Genomic DNA, 17,338 nt, shown 5'->3' with positions numbered 1-17,338 from the left:
ACTTCCAAATGGCAGGATGACAATACTCAAGAACTCAGAAAGGTGAGAAATGAACACAGGAGATGGATTCCCAGTGTGGAATGTGCAAAATGGCTCTTGGTTTTAACAGACATTACAGCCCCACTTCTTGTACCATTACCTCTTGAGGAGCAAGGAGTCTTCAAGGCTTTGCAGGGTTTTACACTGTGACCTGTGTTTGTCAATTAAAGCAGCACTGCTTCAGTCAGACAAGGAATGCCCTGACCAGCACTGTGACCTCTCCCAGACCCAAATGAGATTTCCCCAGTCTTAAGGGCAGCCCACCCTAATAACTGCCTGCAGGGAGGTGACATAATTAATGCTGAGAGTTATATGTGACAGTGAGTTGCAATTGGGTGCAGTGGCATTCAGCATCTGCACATCCAGACCCAGCTTTCATCTTCACCACTGGCCTCTCACCTCCTGTGGAAGTACTAGAGAGATCCTGGTTCTGCTCAGAGGCTGCCCTGAGCTCCCCAACCTTGGAGCTGTGATGCTGTTTCACTTCGCTCATCTGGAAGTCTCATTCTAATAACAGCTTCACAACATGACAAAAAAATCCAATATGGGATGAATGAGAAGACTGAAAAAAATGGTGACTTAACCCTTTGCAGCCATATTTTTGTTAAATCTGGAATCTTCCTTTAATTAGACTGGCCTCTGTATGCTTATTTAGAATGCCCTGCTGCACATTGCACCGTAGAAATCAAAGGGTTTACACTGCATCTGCGCATTCATATTGGAAACTCAGGTTTTTTTAAATGGCACTACCATGAAATGCAATCCACATTTTGTTTATTTTCTGCATCGTCAGTCCAAACAGTATCCGCATTCCCACAAGAATATCCAAACCATGTCCCTGCACATATGCTGGTTTTAGCATCAAGACTGAGTTGAGAACTTTGCTCTTAGGCTGCTACATGTGAAAACCACACTTCCCACCTCTAGTTCATATTCCTGGTTTAGGAGCTACTTTCCTAATATGTAAAGAAAAAAAAAAGAATCAAATGGGATTTTTGATAATAAATAGAATCCAGTAAGCCTTGGACTACCTCAACTGCAGTTTGTCTTCTGTGCTTTCTAATGTACAAAGGGACAAGAGTATCAAGTGTGAAATGCAACCATAAAACCTCTTTCCCCAAACAAAACTGCTGTTGGATGAAAGAATTCAGGGATGTTCTTGGACCCAGTGTAAGTCTATGAGAATAACCAAAGTTCAGGAGCATCTTAGCTGTGTAAGAGACATCCAGGTGGGTCCACTCCACTTGTCATTCCTTGTTCTTATGAACCAGATGTCATTCAAAAGCCCTGGACCATCAGTATCTAAGGGTGATCTTTGTATCAGAGATATCCTGTAACCTCTTGTTTATAGACATAACCTGCCCCTTACACAGAACACATGAATAAGTAACTATCCTGGTCTTTCACTACTCTTTGGTTACAGATGTGAGTTCTGTATTTACCTAGAAAACCTACTTTATCAACCTTCCAGCCTGCATTGGAGAAATTTCTCCCAAATGTAAATACTACAAGCGTGCTCCTCTTCACAGCCCAGAAGCTGGTATCTTCCTTCTATTGTCTGAGTGCTCTGTTAATGCTAAATATTGCACTAAGAGTACAGCTCTCCAGCACAGGAGGCTTTCTCCAAAACCCATAGCTCACCCAAAGAATACTCTCCACAGCCACCACTTACCTACAGCCATACCTGTCAACCTCCTAAACATCAACTGTGTAGTAGTGACCTCCAAAATGCATTGTAAAGGCCCAACATTCATAGCAGTCACATGTCACCATGAGAAGCCACAATTGTATGGTTATAACACTGAAAGCATAGTACATAAAAACAAAAATGTTAAGGACTTTCATCTCCAAAACACTGTATAAAATAAATGTACAACTGAATGCAAAAATAAAATAATGACAGCAACTAAAACAGAAAATAGTAATAAAAAGTAAACAAGGACACTTAAAATGTAAGTACAGTACGGCCCCATGAAGAAGGAAAACTAGTGAGAATAGTCAGGTACGTACTGGGAAGGTGAGTTGTGTGAGTGATGTCAGCAAAGTATCAGAGCTCTGAAGAAGAGGCAAGGGGGGCATGAGCCACGCCGCTGAGAAGCCAGTCACACAGAGGATTTAAGAGATAGCATTTCACTCACAAGAGTGTGCAAGAAGCTTGTGGGAGGAAAATCTGCATTCCAAACTAGCAAGTCAGTCAATCACAACTAAAGGTAACTATTCATTGATTTGCTCCATACTCATGTAACAGAAGTCTTCCACAGCACAAGCTACTTAGCTCCACTGTACCATCTAGCCTTTATCCAAGCATTCTACTCCGAGTCTGTCTAACAAGCACCAACACGAATCCCAGCACAATACATTTGGAGCAGCACACTGCTACTTCCGCACAAAGCTTTCTTGGAACCAGATTTTTTTGGCCTGATACCACCACCACCAAATAACTGAGATCCAGTCAATGCTTACAGAATGGTTTGGGTCGGAAAGGATCTTAAGTATCACCTAGTTCCAAACCCCGTGCAGGGCGTCTTCCCTGCCCAAAGCAGAACAACCTCTATGACCTGAACTTGGACACCAAAGCTTCCCATTTATCTGGGTTGCTGCTGCATTCCCCTGCAATGCAGATGCTGGGTTACTTCTTTTGCAAGGTGTCAATGGGACCACTTAAGGAATTAGACCTTAGCAAGGTTGTGGAAGATGGATCTAACCACAGTGCCCACTCAGCTCTTCTCTAAAAACTAACGCCCACTGCCCAGCCTGATCACTGCAAGGTCTAGTCACACTAAGGTGTGCAGCACTGCTTGCACAGCCTGAGGAATAACTGATTCCAAAGGTGGGCTGGGCTCTGCACATTTTGGTTGTGCTGGCACAGAACTAGTATGAAGAAACACATTCCTGCTCTGTCCTCATTTCCACCATCCATTATGTTATTGTACTGTGGCACTGCTATTCCCTAATTCCAGGCAGAGCTTTCCAGAAATGACTGTAGGACCTGAATGGCATTCTGCAAGTTGCTGTATTTCCCAAACTCTAACACTACAGTAAGGACTGGATTCCAACCCTCCATCCTAGGCAAAGATATTTTGGATTTCCAAATTCCACAGTGGCAGAGAGCTGACAAAGTGCTGACGTTTGTGCTGTGCTAGGTCTGGCTGCTCTACAGAGGTAATGTTAAAAAAATTAACTTGCTGCTTTGTTTTCTGAGTAAACTGTGAATTTGTCTGTGCATCAAGAAGGCCACTGCTGTAGAGTCCCTCAGGTGAAAGCCCATTCATGGAATCTGGAGACAGGTAGAATGGGTACAACAAGCTGGGAATTTCTTTATCTCCTCTTTGACTTTACTGCCTCAGTGTATTTTATAAGGATCAGTGATTCACAACTTTTCAAAGTGATTCACAACTTTTCAAATGGAGACCAGTCCTTGTATGTGACACATAAAACAGCTGATGTTCTACAAATTCCAAGCAGAGAGAAGGCAAATTTAATCAGACACTTCTGAAGTAGAGCAGAAGCTCTGTGAGGTACCAGTGGACACGCTGAGCTGTGCTCAGCAGAGAAACCAGTGGCTCTCCGACCTGTCACTAGGCATTTGTGGAAAATCATTTTAAGAGAAGAATTTGGTGGGATCCTGAGCACAAAGACTTTGCAAAGTCTACACATACAGCTCATGGGAAATGTGGGTCACCATGCACAGCCTAATCTGTAAACAGCTGCACTGAGCTGTCAGCTCAGAGCACACCACTTGGGCCTTGGGGCTCAGACCAGTCTCCGAATAGCAGAGTGGAGACCCCCGAATGGCAGAGCAGAGCACAAGACATGTCAGGCAGCACCAGGAGCTGCTCCAGTGCAGCTGCAATGCTGTGAGGATTTTGGAAGACCTGGTACAGAAGGCAGAGCAGTAACGGTGACAGATGTACTGAAGGTAGACAGTGCAAGTCTAGAGCAGTGATTAGGCATAGGAGGAATGTAATACCTTTAAGTGCAGTGCAAGACTTGGGCATCCAGACAGGATAAGAAGGAGCTCTTTTTAGTGAAGATAGGAAGGTCAGAAGATCAGTCAAAAATTACAAACACTTAAGGGCAAGTGCCACCCAGTGCCCGGCCCCACTTGAGTTGCAGAACCATTGCTCTTACCAACGTGGAGAGAAGGGACAGGTTCCACCATGTCCTCTCCCAAAAAAGCTATTAAGAAGTGAAGGATTTCTCTTCCCTCAATCCCTAGCGGCCTCCACGAACATCCCTCTCAACTTGGGGCCAGCCAAGTAAAGGAGATTATCCCTGAGACAAGCAGCATGAGGAGCTGTGTCAAATCCTTCCTGCACCATATGCCAGATCTGCAGAAGAATATCCTCCCACCTCCAGCACAGCTACTATGGGAGCAAACACATAGGGAGAGGCTGCAAAGGGTTACGGACACAGATTGTCTCCAGCTTAATGAAAATGTGAGATGTTATCAACAGCGAGAGAGTGGGAAACCCTTGCTCTGTGATGGTCTAGAAAACCTTGTAGCTGGAGTTGGACTGCAGCTGGCCGAGGTCACTCAGGTGCCAGTGGTCCAGTGTTGGGACGATCTTGGCCCCTATCTGCCCACGTACCATGCCATCAGCGAGGGGGAAGACATTCAGGGAGTTGGGACGTTCCTTCCTGCTAAAGAGACAAACAGGGAGAGAGAGGAAAGCTGTGTTAGCCGTGTACAAGGTTCTGATAGAAAACAAACAGCACACCTAGTGTATGTGAAATATGAGACACTAGAAATGGGACTGCAACCGTTACCCCCATGTGGCAGCTGTCTGAACTCCCAACTTCCACACTTCCTTGGTGTTGGCTGCTCAGTCCCACAGTGTTACTGCTAGAGTAATACCTCCTCCTGGGGAGACTCTAAGAGGGAGGGAGTCAGTGGCCATAACAGGTACAACTGACCGCTCCATCAGCATGAGAAATTTAGGGGAACACAAAAGTGCAGGCAAACACCAGCCAACTTAAGTCAGTGCTTCTTCTGAGAAACAAAGGTTCTGGGGGAAAATAAGCCACAGCAAACAACTCTCACAGCAAAAAAATAAAAGCTCCCATAGCTTCTACAGATGTCATAACAGGGTGAGGAATAATGCTTTTAAGTGTCATCTACATGAAACTTATGACATTCCACCCGAAATCTGGCAAGCTTCAACAAAAGGAACCAGATGGATTGGATCACTTCCAATTTTAAGCACGGGAGTATTTGTACTCTTTGATCCTCCCTCCATACCCATATTACAATGCACTCGCAATTCAGAAACTAAACAAAGATATAAATGAATGCATCATGCATACTGCAATGTGTCTCTAAGTGTGTTCTATTCATCTTCTCCTTTCTGGCAACTGCAGGTGACTCACTAGCTGCAGGTACGATTCTGAACATAAGAGCTGGCACAGATTTTGAGACCAAGCTTCCGTGGGAGAAAATCTAGAGCAAGCAGTGGAGGTGGAAAGGCTGTGGCAGCAGCTTGCCGAACCCAGCAATTGGTTTGGGATATCTCTAATTGACTCCATTCCCTGCAGAGCTGAACTAAATTGATTCTCTGTGTGATGTGCACCCACACTCCGACTCACTCGTATTTCACCTACTCCTGCACAGGGTTTCTGCTTAATTGTGGGGGTGTGATGAAACCTGCCCTTGTGTAGCACACTGTTAGTAACAGCAGACCTCCATGTGCCTTTCTGTAATGATCATCAGCATTGGGTGTCATGCCAAGGGCTGGGAAACAAGCGCAGCCACCTCACCTGTGACTATGGCAAACAACTGCTACAGGGTCCCTGGGACAGAGCAAACACACTAACTCAGGGGATGGTACACCAGCCAGCTCTTTTAGGAAGGACAGAGGTGGAGTGCCCAGCAGAGAAGGCAACGTTTGCTGAGAAAAACCACAGTGCCTAACCTTCTCAGTCCCAGCATTGCCCAGCCACCACAGCATGCTGCACTGATGCATTAGTGCCTATCTTCAGTAGACAAAAAGGCCTCCTGTGGCCTGTCTCGGATAGGCAAGATGGGGCAGAAAGGTGTTTACAGTGTGGCCTGCTTGGGATGCACTTTTCCTAGGAATCTGCTTTAAAATCCTCTCCTGAAGATACTAGACTCGTACATGGAAGTTTCATACACAAACCCTCTTAGAAAGGAGGCATGTAACTGGATTTTGGAAGAACACAGATCACTGACACAACATCATTAACCTTCTCACAGGTAACAAGCAATAGGACAAGAGGAAATGTCCTCAAGTTGCACCAGGGTAGGTTCAGGTTGGATACTGCAGAAAATTTCTTCACTGAAAAAGTGGTTAAGCATGGAAACATGTTGCCCAGGGCAGTGGTGGAGTCACAATCCTTGGAAGCATTCAAAAACTGTGTGGATGTGGCACTTTGCGATGTGATTTAGTGGGCATGAGGGTATTCAGTTGAAGGTTGGACTTGATGATCTTGGAGGTCTTCTCCAACCTTAATGATTCTATTATTCCTCCACAGATTCAAACCCAGACTCCTATGTGATAGGAATTGTCCGTTTCCTTGTAGCTTTTCCTTTCCACTACCAAAGGCATCTTGCTGCTTGTGCCTTAAATAATCGCTGATGGTTCAGAGAAAACATTCCACTGCTGTTTGTCTAAATCCCAATTTATGACTGTAGCCTGCCACTTACTCCTGCTCCTACTAGGTCATGATGCCAAAGGACAACTACCTCTGCCTGTCTGCTGGTAGGTACCTCTCTATCCCACTGCTATCATTCTAAGACCCTGGAAGTTTGTAACAGCTGGGTTTCAAGTTTCTAAATAATATACTAGGCAAATATTTTCCTCCTAGGAAATCTTCACCCTGGCACTGATCCAAGCACCACAGAAAGTAGAGTCAGTTATGTGTAAGAGATTATGAAGGGATTCAAAACTAGAAATCAGAGCCACTTTATGCCACAAAACCAGAAAATTCCTAATTTTACAGTTAAAGAAATAACCCAAGGGTCCCTAAGAGTCTACTTCAAAAAAATCTCTCTTTTTAGGGAGAAAACAAAATTAGAGCATTTTTTGAGATGCTTTAACCATTAGTTTTGTATCTTTCCTTTTCTCCAGCACAGAATGGTAGTTTTAAGAGAGTCTTGCCTTCACAGGTGTTTGGACCAGGACAAAGTTTCTTGTAACTGCAGAACAGTCCATGTCAAACCAGTGGTGCAGCCAAAATATCTTAGTGACTATGCTGGGATGCCCTGATGTAACTCACTGACAACACCGAGACATAAAAGCTGCCCCAAACATATGCTGAGAGAGGCATTAAATCATACTTTCCCTTTTTCTTCTTTGTTCATATACACACTTAACACACAAGAAAATACAGGAGACACCAAATGGAGAGGAAATGTGTGAATTTCAGTCTCCGTTAAAGAGACAGAGATACAGGGTCTCTGTACCATCAGAAGCTGTAGAATCTTCAGGAAAGAATTTTAGCACAGACTGTCAGGAAATTTCCTTGCTGAGTTTCTTTGGAAACACCTTCAAGCCTCTCCTAAACCTCCCAGGAACAGGGAAAGAGCAAACACCCCAGCAGAGCTAACTCCAGTTTTGCAGTCCTGGAGTTGGCTACCAAATTTTAATTCAAAGAAATTTAAAGTATCCTCAGGGCTGGTCTAAATTCTGAGTGCTGTAGTTGCCCTCATGTACCCAAATCTTTCCAGGGCTCAGCCAGGGTGAGTTTTAACACTTGTTAGTTCCACCTTGAGTTACAAGGTGAACAGCACACTCCCCAATAAAGGTTTGCAGTAGCCAAAACCTGGGATCAGGATGTTTTATAAGCAACATCCTGAAGTTTACAAAACACAACAAAACTACAATTTGTTTGCCAGCATTTAAAGAGGAGATCTAGTCTCTTTGAAGACTCTGGGCACAGCACTTCCTGCCCAACCACCAGCCAGAAGTGCCTTTTGAAAGCTGACACTGACACACTTGTTCTGCTGCACTCAGAAATCAGGCACGGCTTGTTCTCTACAGTAAAATAAGAGAGAAGAAATTTCTTAGAACCTGAGGGAATTGCATGAAGCTGTGTCAGGGGAGGTTTGGGCTGGATTTCAGGAAAAGGTTCTACCCCCAGAGGGTGGTGGGACACTGGACAGGCTCCCCAGGGAACGGGCATGGTCCCGAGGCTGCCAGAGCTCCAGGAGCATTTGGACAACACTCTCAGGCACAGGATGGGATTTTGGGGTGTCTGTGCAGGGCCAGGAGTTGGATTTGACAATCCTTCGGGGTCCTTTCCAACTCAGGATACTCTATGATTCTACAGGTCTATGATTCTATGACTTTTCAACACATTAGTGGATGTGAAGTGTAAACATCCCATCCCAGACATCCGATCCTGTTTTGGGACCAAACTTGTGTCTTCTGCATTTGCATACACAAGCTTCACCCTGCTGTGTTATCCCAGCTCCATGGCTCCCTCTTCGCCCCTGAACCAGCAAGTCCAGCACAGGCACCAGTAGACACAAAGAGCAAATATGCCAGTACAATACATTCCCAGCATCACATTGTCACCACTCCACAGCAACCTCTGACACTTGGATTAATGAAGTTAAGATGCAGCAGTAGGATTTACCTTTTTCTCCAGGACTGGCGATGACTGCAGTGACAAACATAACAGCCAAACAGCAGCAATCCCACAAAAAGCGAGACAAAAAGAACAACCATTAGAGAGCAAATGTCATGCAAACATGCAACCTACCACAGACACAAGGTACACATGCACTGCAACCCACACCATGTGGAAGAGGGTACAAACTCATTACACCTCTTGGCCATTGATACACACCACCCCCACAAAAGCTTTTGCACAAACTTCTCCCTAGTCTCATTTATTTTAAATAAATGCACCCAAATTCATGTCACAGGTCATGAGAAATTATGCCTGTCCCCCCACCCAGTGCACTAAGACCCACAAACACTGGTGTTCCCCCCTCCAGCTGTGCAATGACATCAAAACACACCTGTCCCAGGTGCTTGTGCACAAGCACAACAAACAGACAGCTACACACGCATATACGCAAACAGTGCAAAGCTGGAAATTAAGAAAAAAATTCCCATTTCCTACTGTTAGCTCCTACACACTTGGATCACAGTCTCATCACAGGCTTTTCACAGACATACAGTCCTCTCCAAGGACACTAGCAATATGCCACACTTAAAGGGTAAAAGACCAACTTCTCTGATATGAAGAGGCAGTTCTTGATGAAAATTTTGCCCTTCACCACAAAGACTGGCAGTCTTATAACCAGCAACATTTTTCACTGGACACCTCTTTCATGGAATGTTAATATAAAGCCACAATTAGTATCAGCTTATTTGAAAGTCTGAGAAGGAAAAGCTCATAAAAAACCACTTCTACTATGCAGTCCAGCCCGGGAGTTGAACTTTGATGACGTTTCTGGCTCCCTTCCAACTCAGGATATTCTATGATTCTATGACTCAAAGTTGGCAACCTTTAAAAGAGAGATGCCCTAAGTTTGCTTTTGCCTACAGTACTTTTAGATTTTACTGTGTAAGCATTTCCACAGATATATTCTTACTTCCAGAAGTATAAGTGGGGAGAGAAACAAGCCTAACACACTTATCCCATTTGATCTCTAAAACTAGGATCAGATCATGTTCTGGGAGCTCACTCTGGATTTCCAGACTGTGAGGGATAGAAGAGAAGGAAGAAAAATAGTCTGGTAAGGGAGATTTCATGAACAGATGAGCACCTACAAACTACTGGTTCTTTTTATACCACATCATCTCTAGCTTTCTACACCCCTCATGCCTGTCTCTTCTGCCTAGGAAAGCTGATATCTAGCTTGTTTTTTGTTTTTCTCAATTGATTCCTATATTTTAGACAATCTAATTCTAGTCAGAACCCAAACAATGCAGGAAGGGAGGAAAATCCATTTCTTGGAAATAAGTAGGATTTTTGGTGACTGACAGAAAGCTTCCTCCGAAAGAACAACGGGGGAAAAAATCCTGTAAGGGCTAATGCATTTAACTGCTACGGTTTTGCTGCCTATCCCACATACAAAGACACGTACACTCATAGACACTTTATTTTGACACTTCCATCCATTCTATAGATAAACCTCTACACATTACCTAAGAATATAAACATGTTTTCCACAGGCCCCATCAACAGCAGCATGATAAAGCCTCACCTTTGTAAAACAACATACAAAGCTCCTCACCATCAAGTACCCCACAACTCACCCAGAACCTATTTAAAAAGAGCTTCAGCTACAATCCACGTCCCCAGGGAAAGGTCCTGCTCTGTTTTCTCTCTTAAACACACACACTCGGTGTGTAAGTTCCCAGCTGACACATGTTACATGGAGAGGTCATGGCCCTACCTTCTCCCAGGTACACTGCCCTCAGTTTGGTTGTTTCCCCCAACTTGCTGCATCTTAGATCGCTCAATGTGTTCCACGTAGGTCTGGATCATCTGTGAGGAGAGAAAAATCCATGAGGTAAACAGATGAGAAGGAAAGGCTCATTTTCTGCCTTTGTTTAATTTTCTACAGCATCCATTTCCAGTTCCCTGGGGTTTTTTTGCACATTTCCTTGTCCTTACTGTTGCCTCCTAAGCTGATGATGTAAGTGAATGTATTTTCTGTCTAATCCAACAGAAAATTTGTCAGCAAATAGTGTCAGAAATTAATTCAGCTGAATCCCATAACCGAAGAGCCTTGAAAGAGGATATCCCAAAACAACATAAACATCTCCTGGAGGATCGTTGGCAACGGGAGATGAGGTAGTGGGGGATGTGCACAGCATCACAGAACAGCTGAGATTGGAAGAAACGTCCTAAGGTCCATCAGTCCACTCCCTGCTGAAACAGGGCCACCCAGAGCAGGCTGCCAGGACCACATCCAGGTGGCTTATGAGTATCTCCAAGGAAGGAGACTCCAACACGCCTCTGAACAACCTGTGCCAGGGCTCATTGCCCTCGCGGTAGTTTTTACTATGTTTTTCGGAGTGAGCCTTCTGTGTCCTAGTTTGTGCCAGCTGTCTCCACTGGGCACCAGTGAACATAGCCTGGCTCCATCCTCTTTATACCCTCCAGTCAGGTATTTCTGATGTTCCCAAAGTTCAGAAGCTCTAGTCATCACCAGGATTGTAAAGTCAAATTCCTTTACATAATGTAGTCATGTAGATATCAACAAAGAGTTTATTTATTTAGAAAGATGGTATCCTACCTCTGTGTGACGCTGATGCAGAGCATTATACTCCTTCTTCATTTCTGATTCACGTTCTTCCAGTCGAGAAACTGCCAAGAGAAGATCCCAACTATCAGCTAACACACACCTGGCTCTCAAAATAAACTGTTTGAGCAACAAAGCCTATTTTGTTAGAAATTAATTTACACTTACTGAATAAAACAAACAGAAACAGAATTGTGGGATTTGGTCTTTGTTAGAAACTTAGTTCATGAGTACCTGCATGTTCCCAATACCAGCAATCCTGCACCACAAATGCAATAAAACCACTGAAGTTTTTCAGCAGTAGCCTGGTGCCCTGTAAGCATCTTAGCTTGGCAACAATTTAAATTATCCTCTGGGACTGGCTCTTCTGGCTACTAGAGGAGCAGGAGTACTGGACAAAACACCAACAAATTCTGAGGGGAACTTCAATGGCTGCACGTATTATGGAAGTATTTGTAAAAAAAAATACACAAACTAAGTGAGTAACTAACTAATTAATGTGATGATTTTTATAAGAGGAAAAAATGGAAAATTCTACAAGGAGAAACTGGAAACCAGGTTCCAAAGGCCCAAATCTTGCACCTTGCATCTGGAGAGACTGACCACAGAAGAGAAGAAATGTAGCCTCTACTGAATTAGTGCAGGTACATCCCACCCTTTGGAAGGCTCAGAATTTTACATAGAAGTAAGGGACAACCAGGTATTTTGGGCTTTGCGCAAGTTACAGTGAAACAAAAGAAGTATTAAAATTATTTTTAAAGTAGCACTGTATATCTGTGGAAGGCAATGTGTATAATGGTGTCTGGTGCACAGCTCTGCTTACTCTGGTCTGCATAGTTTTTGGTCTTCAGCTCCAGCTGTCGAGTCTGAAATTCAAGGTGTTCCACTTGGATTTGTAGTTCTTTCTTCTCCTGCTCCAGTGCATCTTCAAACTCTATGAACTTCTGCATAGGGAAGAAGTGGAGAAGAAGGCACAGATGAGGATTACATGTAAAGTGGGTTTGCCCTACCATGACCCTTCCTCTCTTCACAAAAATAGAAATTTGAGAGAATATAAAATGAGGGAATATAAATTACAAAATCAGAAATAAAAATTTTTAAGTACTGTAAGTAGCACAACAGCATTTAATCAAGATGAAGAGTCTATTTCATATGAGAAAAGTATTGTTATCTTTAATGCATAATAAATATATAAACCATCGTCCAACATGAGTTCTGTAAACCGGCACAACTCTCTCATCTTCAGCAATGCTGGTCTTCTTCGTGCCAGGCTGCATTTTGATTCCTGTTAATTTGATGTCACAGAAGTCAAATTTTATTTCTACAATCATGTATTTATAAATACCTATGTCAGAAATCTTCAGACTAACTCTTCTAATGATGCAGATGTAGAGAGCTCCACCCAAAATTCCTGTGGGGGACAAGTCTTGCAGAAATGTGCAAGTCTTTTGGAAAACTAAGCCCCAGCTCTGGTGCTGCTCACTCCCATCATCACCAACACAGAGGCAGCTGCAGGCAGTGGTGTGACTCCTGCACAGGACACTGGACCAAAGGAAAGGTTTTACAGATACACTCATTTCATGATGAAAACACAACAGGAAAATACCTGATTTCAGGGTATTCTATCTGTAAACTCTCACTTCTCACCTGTGAGCTTTAGTCACTTCCTGCTGTGGACACCAGTGCTCAAGAGCAGAGTAAAACATGTGGAACATTCTGTTCAGCTCCACTGTATTACACAACTCTTGGTAGGAACTGGAGCCACAGGGGCTCCAGATAATGAAATATCATAGAAGTATCATATAATATCATTCTATCATATCATATAATGAAGTATCATGAAATATTTAAACTAAGCAAGATCCCTGGAAAGTGAACACATCTCCACATCTCTGTATATAGCTGGATGAGCCTGGTTCTTGTGTGATACATGGTCATCAGAGGTTTTCTGCACAATACACTATGTGCAATAATGACTAATAACCCACATGTCTAGATTTAGAAACAGCTGCTTCTAGTACCATCCCTGACACAAACCAGTGGGAAAGTCCTTAAGGCTCAGAGAACATGTGCCTCTCCCCAGCAAACCAAGCCTGAACGTTACCACCAGGCTCACAAGGGCACAGTATAACAAAGCTATCCCACCAGCTGCAGTACATGTCCTGGCCTGGCTTACAAACCCAAAAATTCAAGTCTCGTTACATTACTCCTGAATAGTTCCATCCAAGGAAGCCGTAAGTACAGCATTATCTGCACCAACCAGTCCAGTAATTAGAACACCAACCCAACAGCTGAACAACATGAGCACAGCTGGGGTTGGGAGCAGCCCTGGACTTGGACCTACCCACAGGAAGTAACAGGGGTCTGTGAGGAGCTCACAAGGCTCTGCTCCTAACCCTGCCTCTCTCTCCGTCTGTTTGCCAAATCCTCCTTAGGTCCAGCCCCACCAAATTCACCAGCACATTCACGTTGGCTGGTGAAACTTCCTCTGTCTAAAAGCATGGATAATGGTGAGGAAAATCCCTCTCTCCTCTGCCCTCTGCATGGGGGAAGTGTTGCCTCCAAAAAAAACCTGCTCGGAGGCATGAGAATTTCAATTTAACAAATTAAAGCTTTGCTTTACTCCAAAAGAGACAGACACTGGGGCGAATCTTTTTTGGCAAAGACTCCAAGGGAAACTAACATATTTAAATGCTCAGTAAGGTTATTTTGTTAAATTCTGCACATGAACCAACTGGCACTGCTGCACTCTCAGGGTAAACCCCATGCACACTCCCTGTTGCTTTTACTGGAATTATTAGCAGGAGCACTGCAGCCATCATTGTGAATCGGATCCTCTCTGCAGATGACTGAAAGCCACATTATTTATGATTCTTGCAAACTATTAAAACTCCTCAGTAAATTCCTGGGAGCAGTGACTCCGTTTGCATTCTTACATACCTGTATTTATAGTAACAATCAAACACACTTTAGCCATGTCTTGCTTCCCTGCACTCAGTGTTCTGCAATGCCTTTATTCTCTAACTAGGCTTTTAACTTTATTCCTCTTCCTGCCCAAATTTACTGTAATAAGGGTTTGGGGTTTTTTTCACTTATGGCTGTTTTACACAGTATTTTCTAGAGCTAGCAGCAATGCTGACATCTTTCTTTTGCTATAAAGAAGTCCTCTCAGAGGCTAAACATTTACTTTTAAGTTAAATTTTAAGATTGTTCAACGGTTTCAATTTATAACTGTTTCTTCCTGAGATGTCAATTAAACATTGAAATCCCTCAGTCACTCACCCAGCAGCCTGTTTTATGGATTCTGAGAAATTTATAAAACAACCTGCTTTGTAAATGTGTGGATTTATTTTTGAAACCTTTTTCAGAACAACAATATAATTTTGGAATGAGTAAAAAAGGAAAAGAAGTCCTGACACAGTGACAATGAGCAACAGAGTTGAGAAGCAGCAGTTTCACTTGCTCCATCTGGAGGCTGATGGAAACTATTCCAACAGTTTTTTCCTGGTATAATCTCCATCTCCTCATAGGGGTTTGCTGGAAGCACTCTGTGCTAAAGCTTTATTGATGAACCCTTCTAATTACAGCCAAGGGCTAAATCCCTATCACATCACATCGCAGTGACTTAGCTTTCACCACTTTCCTGCTCCCATTTCTCCACCCAGGAGCATGTAAACCCCCCGAGGCAGGAATGAGGGATTTAGAAGCAATAAAAACGAATGCACATTAAGGAAATAATTCACAGCTTTCTCAACAATAAATTATAAAGGAAAAGAAGGTACAAGCCCGATTTTATTCCAATAATGTAGGTCACCTTTAAAAGGATTCCTAGATTTGCTACTGCTGTTTCGGTTTAATTCCGAGGAAACTGATTGAAAGATTAACTCTTCTACAAATATGGCTCAGTCTTTTTCCTCAGACCTGTCTACTTTGCAACCCAAAAGTAATCAAAGAAACATAAAACCAGAAATCAATTAAGTACCTAGAAAAGAAAGAGACATGGAGACAACGATATTAAAAATGAATATAGCCCTAAGTGTTTGTAGGGCAGAACAGCATTTTGGATAAAAGCACTGCAGGATGGCTCATCCTGGTGCTGAGGAGATCAAACGATGGCATTTGTGTGCAGGGGCCCAAGGGCTTGACCCAGTTCCCGGCTCTGCAGCACCTTGTACCTGCTCCGACATCAGAACTCATTTCACCTGAGCTTCTCCCTGCACATCACAAGCTCTGAGAGCAGAAAAATTCCTAAATCCAGAGTGAAGTGAGCAGTCAACATAGCAGAATAAGGAGAGGATTCCTGCCAGGGCTCTTTGCCCAAGAAAAATGTTCCTAATGTCCAGATGTTACTGCTGCTCATCCTTCATGGTACCAGTGAGCTCTCACGAGGGTATCCAGGCAGGCTTTATTTTTTCCCAGTAAGCCCACAACAGACATTCCACACAGCATCCAGGGAAACGCCTCACTAGCCACTAGAAGCAACAGAGATTTAACTAACTTTAGTCAGAGATGTGAGCACACCCACAAGCACAACTAAGCTACACCACAAGTTTGGGGGGAAAAACAGGAATTTGACGTTCGTTTGTATGAGTTACTTTTGAGAACAAAAGCCTCCAGAGACAGCAGAGGCAGCGCTTCATCTCCAGCATGATGCCAGACCACAGGCCTCATGCTATGGCTCACGGCCCAAGGCATGTGGCTGCAGGTGGCCCAGACGAGCAGCCAGCCTGGCTCCAGCATCTCTCCTGCCTAAACTCAATCTACCAAGTGTATTCCCAGCACACAGACTGGAAATCCCCAGTCACACAGTGCTCTCTGCACCAAACTCTGCCTTCCCATGGTGCTGGAAATTCACAACAGGGCAGGGGAAACAGAGAACACAAACTGCAAAAAGTGTTTTAATTTTTTTAAAATTTTTTTTGATTAACCAGGCTCCCAGAGGGAGTCATACAGCAAGTACATGTTATTGAGTGAATGCAACTCAGTAAATAAATATCCATCGGCATTTCACTTTTTTCATTTCTTTCAGAGGGACGATACAATCCTGGCCCTGCTGAAGCTGTGCGAATTTCTCAGGAACTTGAAGAGGAACCAGTATATCACCCCAACCCTTTAAACCACCTAAAAATAACGAGGCAGAGGGAACACTAACTTGTAAGTCTCCTTCCCATCAGAACATTTTCTGTCTGTAATATTTACAAAAAGCACCAAACCTGGTTATAACAGAAGAAGATTCCTTATGATTTATTCTCCTGCTTTTCATGTTTTTCATGTCAGTCTGTGCCCAGCCAATCCTCCCTTAAACGCTGCACAGATGTTTGATGCCCAAGATGAAATTCCAAAGTTCTGCGGGCGCTAACTCACACTTGGCCAACCAGCAAGCTTTCCCAAGGGCAGGGAATACTCACAGGAATCAAATCCACAATTCCGGCCTCAATTTCAAGTACAATTTCAATGACTTCTGAAAGCAGACACCACAAATACTGCTCTTCCATTATAAACATAAACATTTAACAGGAGCATAGAATCTCACACTACTGGTTTGGATTGGAAGGCACCTTAAAGACCACCTTGTTTCAGCACCAGCCCCTGCCATGGGCAGGGACACCTTCCACTATCCCAGGTTGCTCCAAGCCCCATCCAACCTGGCCTTGGACACTTCCAGGGATCCAGGGGCAGCCACAGCTGCTCTGGGCAACCTGTGCCAGGGCCTCCCCACCCTCACAGGGAACAATTTCTTCCCAATATTCAATCTAATCCTGCTCTGTCAGTTTGAAGCCAAGTAGGGGAGAAAAAAACCCCAAAGAAACAACCAAACAGCATAGTCTCATGGACTTTTAAAATACATCTTAAAATAACTAAATACACTCTTTACAAAGCACTGTGCTACAATCCCAAGGCCCAGGCTACTGAGTTTTAACACTGCATTGCAAATTTGTTGACTGCATTCTTTCACTTCAGTGCTGCCAAAAGGCAAGAAAAAAAATCTGGTGACAGTGAATCACCCCAGGTTGAGCCCGCTACTGCAGCTGCCCTTGATTTCAGAGGTTTCTCATTCCCAGGGCCAGGTGCTGT

The 17,338-nt window shown here is 43.7% G+C and overlaps 1 protein-coding gene across 31 annotated transcripts in view; it reads right to left on the bottom strand.

Moving 5' to 3' along the window:
* Positions 1-17,338, bottom strand: part of MAPK8IP3 (mitogen-activated protein kinase 8 interacting protein 3) — a 72,593-nt gene that overhangs the window by 38,816 nt on the left and 16,439 nt on the right. For 13 of the 31 annotated variants that reach the window (XM_039560613.1, XM_039560632.1, XM_039560601.1 and 10 more), the window contains exons 2-6: positions 12,087-12,207; positions 11,258-11,328; positions 10,412-10,503; positions 8,638-8,661; positions 4,539-4,683 (exon numbers count right to left, since the gene is read on the bottom strand). In XM_039560613.1, the coding sequence (XP_039416547.1) occupies positions 4,539-4,683; positions 8,638-8,661; positions 10,412-10,503; positions 11,258-11,328; positions 12,087-12,207 (453 nt within the window). Of the gene's footprint in view, positions 1-1,711; positions 1,801-4,538; positions 4,684-8,637; positions 8,662-10,411; positions 10,504-11,257; positions 11,329-12,086; positions 12,208-17,338 lie in introns of those variants that run through there. The other 18 variants (XM_039560626.1, XM_039560630.1, XM_039560631.1 and 15 more) reach the window with 8 other exon arrangements.

The sequence above is a fragment of the Corvus cornix genome, chromosome 14 (assembly GCF_000738735.6).
Source record: "Corvus cornix cornix isolate S_Up_H32 chromosome 14, ASM73873v5, whole genome shotgun sequence".
NCBI lineage: Eukaryota > Metazoa > Chordata > Aves > Passeriformes > Corvidae > Corvus > Corvus cornix.
The sequence above is the reverse complement of the archived record's forward strand: the minus strand, read 5'-3'. Positions and strand labels throughout refer to the sequence as shown.